General features: G+C 55.5%; 1 protein-coding gene across 1 annotated transcript in view; it reads right to left on the reverse strand.

Moving 5' to 3' along the window:
* PLEKHM1 (pleckstrin homology domain containing, family M (with RUN domain) member 1) overlaps positions 1–3,936 on the reverse strand; it is a gene marked incomplete at its 5' end in the record, with an annotated part of 7,872 nt that overhangs the window by 2,823 nt on the left and 1,113 nt on the right. Inside the window, 2 exons of the mRNA XM_009073164.1 lie at positions 1,472–2,371; positions 3,081–3,321. Of these exons, the coding sequence (XP_009071412.1) occupies positions 1,472–2,371; positions 3,081–3,321 (1,141 nt within the window). The remainder of the gene's footprint in view (positions 1–1,471; positions 2,372–3,080; positions 3,322–3,936) is intronic.

Below are 3,936 nucleotides of genomic sequence, written 5' to 3' on the forward strand. Positions count from 1 at the left end.
GTTTCAACATTTTTATAACACGTAGATTAGAAATTGCATACATTTACTACATTTTATCCAAGTTTAAGGTACATATTTTCAAGATTTTTATATTTTACCCAATTGTATTATGCATAGGGAGGGGGGAAATGTAGGCAGATAGGGTCCGGCGAACGGAAGATATCGCGTTGTACGGAAAGGTAGAGCCCCCTTTCCTTGTAATTTTATTAGCCAATAGTGTATTAGCCTAATTTGTTAGCGTAAGCAGACGGATGTGACGTTGTAAAACCTGAACCATATAACACCTTGCTGCGTAGCAATAAACGCCATTTGCCGTCCACCACATTGGTGTCAGTGAGCTAATGGACCGAGCGGCCTGTGGATGGGTGCCGTGCCGTTCCTGAACCAGGGCGACGGGGCTTCAAAGGCAACACTGCCCCATCACCTCCACCAGTAGCTCTGCCCTTTCCTTTCCCACCACAGGGTACCAAAGCCCCAACTGCCAGGGGTGGGTTACCCCAAAACCCCTTTATTGTAGTGATGAGGAACACGGCTCAGCTTTGCTGAGATCAGGTGTTGCTTTCTGTATTAACAACAACCCCAACTTTTATTGCTCATGACACCTGAGGTGAGAGGGAACACGTTGGGCGTCAGCAGGGAGGGGCTGAAAGCAGGGCAGGCAGATCCCTAAAGGATCTACACAGGAAACCTGGGAATTTCTCTCTTTGGCTTCTTACTTCCATCTGTTGGGAAGGGAAAAAGGCAGGACAGAACCAGGAGGGGAAGGTAGAGACCAAACAGGCCAGAAAAAAATATACATAAAGAAAGGAGTGAGATTAAAATTACAACCCAAGCTGCTGGAGGGTATGAGAAATGTAATTGAAGAGGGAGAGGAATCTGAAATTTAATTAACTTAGGGAGGTAAAGAGCAAATTGCACCTGCTGTGAGGGCAGGAGGGCACCAGCAGCGTCGCCCCGCGCTGCCAGCGGAGGCCAAACGAGTGTTTCGCCAGACCAGCTTGGCACACCCACTGCAATCCCTGTTCCCGTGCTGCCTTACCAGAAAAACTGCTCCTGATTGCACCTTCCCCTCAGGCCAGGGCCAAAGAATGCCCAGGAACACAGTCCTGGGCCTCCCGGTCCACCTAAGGCTGCCTTCAGGTCCAGACCTCCACATCTTAAACAGGATCCCAGTAGCATCCCAGTTGGACCTGGGGTGGGATGGGGATCCAGTGTGGGAGGCTCACCCTGTGCTCACAGGACACCAAAGGTGCCTGGAAGATGAAGTCCCACCAAGGGGTTTGGTGCTGCCTGGGGTTTGGCTGGGGAAACCTGAGAGGCTGTGGCTGCCCCATCCCTGGAAGTGTTCAAAGTCAGGCTGGACAGGACTTGGAGCACCCTGGGCCAGGGGAAGGTGTCCCTGCCCATGGCAGGGGTGGGACAAGATGAGCTTTAAGGTCCTTCCAACCCGAACCATTCCAGGATTCCGTACCTGCGCAGATGAAGCTCTGTGAGTCCAGGCCCTTCTCCATGGGGATGGCCACCAGATATTGCAACAAGAAGCCGTTTTCCTTCACAATGCTCTTCAGGACGACCTGGGAGTGCCCGTCCAAGCTGCCACCCAGCGTCAGAGCCTCCTCTGCACTCTCCAGGTAGGACATGAGCACCTCTCGGACCAGCTCCCTCCACGAGGCTGCTTCCTCTGCACTCTCAGCCTGCAGCTTCAGGACAGCTTTGGAGGTGATCACCTTGAAGAAGGCAGGTCCCCCCAGGCTGGTGTCCGGAAGGATGTCCTGGATGGTTTCGATGCCGTAACTGTTGCTTAAAATTTTATCGTTGTTCTTGATTTTAAAGCACTTGAGAGTTTCTAGAGACAGGGAAAAAATAAAAGGGACCCAGGTCTTGTCCACGTCCACGTACAGCACAGCCTCTTTTATTGCATCCAGCTCGGGGTCGTGAACTGGAGCCCAGTCCAAGCTGCTCCCAGGGATGTCAGTGTGCTGGGCAGCGCCCGAGTCGCCCTGGACGGGCTGCGCTTCGCCGTCCTCGGGACACTCCAGCGTCTCCCACTCGTCCTCCAGCTGCGGCCGGCACTTGTGCAGCGCCTCACGGATCCTGTCCAGCCAGTCCTCGGCCTCATCCCGGGACGGAGCTCTCAGGGAGAGCTTCTTTCCCAGGAACACCAGCTCGAAGCGGCCGTCGGAGTGCGTGAGCGCCAGCGACTCGCAGCGCAGCAGGGAGTAGGTCTCGACGCAGATGCGATCCTCGTGGTCCAGGAAGAGCCGGAGCTCCAGCGGGGACAGCTCGCAGGAAAACTCCTTCCAGATCCCCATGGCTCCTCTCCGCTCCAGGCTGCCCAGCTTCAGGAGCCCTCGGAAGGGGTTGGAGAGACCTGGGGCAAAAGATGTCTCGGTTTAGCCACAAGAAGGGGGAGGCAGAGAGAGAAGAGCCAACGGGTGCTGGCAGTGAGCACAGCAGAGCATGGCAGCTGGTCCTGGTGGGATGGGGCAGGAGCTGACAGGACCTTAGTCTCCATCACCTGTCCACCAGCATTTGCGTTTCTGTCCACCTGCATTTGGGTTTCTGTCCACCTGCATTTGGGTTTCTGTCCACCTGCATTTGGGTTTCTGCCCACCAGCATTTGGGTTTCTGTCCACCAGCATTTGGGTTTCTGCCCACCTGCATTTGGGTTTCTGCCCACCAGCATTTGGGTTTCTGTCCACCAGCATTTGGGTTTCTGCCCACCTGCATTTGGGTTTCTGCCCACCAGCATTTGGGTTTCTGTCCACCAGCATTTGGGTTTCTGCCCACCTGCATTTGGGTTTCTGCCCACCAGCATTTGGGTTTCTGCCCACCTGCATTTGGCTGAGGCTGGGAGTGAGTGGGACAGCATAAAGGAAAGGTGTCCCCTGCAGGGTGGACAGCCCCCCAGCATTCCCTCTCTCCCACTAAAGTGCTCCCTAGCAGAGCCAGGAGGGCTCAGCAATGCCTTGGGAAGCTGCTCCACTGCTTTCTGCAGCTCTCAGTGCTGCCAGCAGCTCGGAACTGCTGCCCAGAGTGCCCCGAGGCCGGAGCTGGCGGAAGCAGGAGGTGGCACTCACCCATCTGCCGGCGGTGCACCACGCTGAAGCCTTTCTGCTCCCGCTCAGGGGACGTTTTGGGCTGCCCACTCTCCGAGGAGGGCACTGACAGCCTCTCCAAGTCGAGAGCACTGATGAGCCCTGGGGCTGTCCCCTCGCCATCCTCCTCTGGCCCAAAGCCGTTGGTGTCGGCCGTGCTCCCGCCGCTTTCCCCTGGGGAAGGTCTGTAGAAATCATCTTCTGAGATCCAGCTCTTCCTCTTCTGTGGGAAAATCAAATATATCCATTATCAAACTTATCAAACACACACATCCACAGCGACCCCTCCTCAGGAGCTGCTCCCACACAGACTGAACCACCAGCACTGCTGTGTGGGATCTACTGGAAGGTGTCCCTGCCCCTGGCACGGGGTTGGAATGAGATGAGCCTTAAGATCCCTTCCAACCCAAACTTTCTGGGTTTCTAGGACTCTCTGCTGGCCATTCCCCACCTTGTCAAACAGACCAGAGCACTATGTGCCACACTCAGCTGTTCCTTGAACACCTCCAGGGATGGTGACCCCACCACCTCCCTGGGCAGCTCCTTCCAATGCCTGATACCCCTTTCCACGAGGAAATTCCTCCTGAGAGGATCAAGGCTCTGGGACAAAGTCCCTACACAAACACGAGGAGCAAAGCATGACCCAGCTCTGCCCTGGCACAAGGAAGCAGCACCCCTAGACCCAGCACAGTCCTCCCAGGGTGGTATCCCACCAGGAACATCTGCCCAACTCCCATTCCTGGTTTTCCAAGAGCCTTTAATTCTGAGTAACAAACTGAGAGCAGAAGAGCTGTCACCACCCCGTGATGGTGGTGGTGCAGCTCCCGGATTACTCCCG

The sequence above is a fragment of the Acanthisitta chloris genome, unplaced genomic scaffold (genome assembly GCF_000695815.1).
Source record: "Acanthisitta chloris isolate BGI_N310 unplaced genomic scaffold, ASM69581v1 scaffold20114, whole genome shotgun sequence".
Classification (NCBI taxonomy): Eukaryota; Metazoa; Chordata; class Aves; order Passeriformes; family Acanthisittidae; genus Acanthisitta; species Acanthisitta chloris.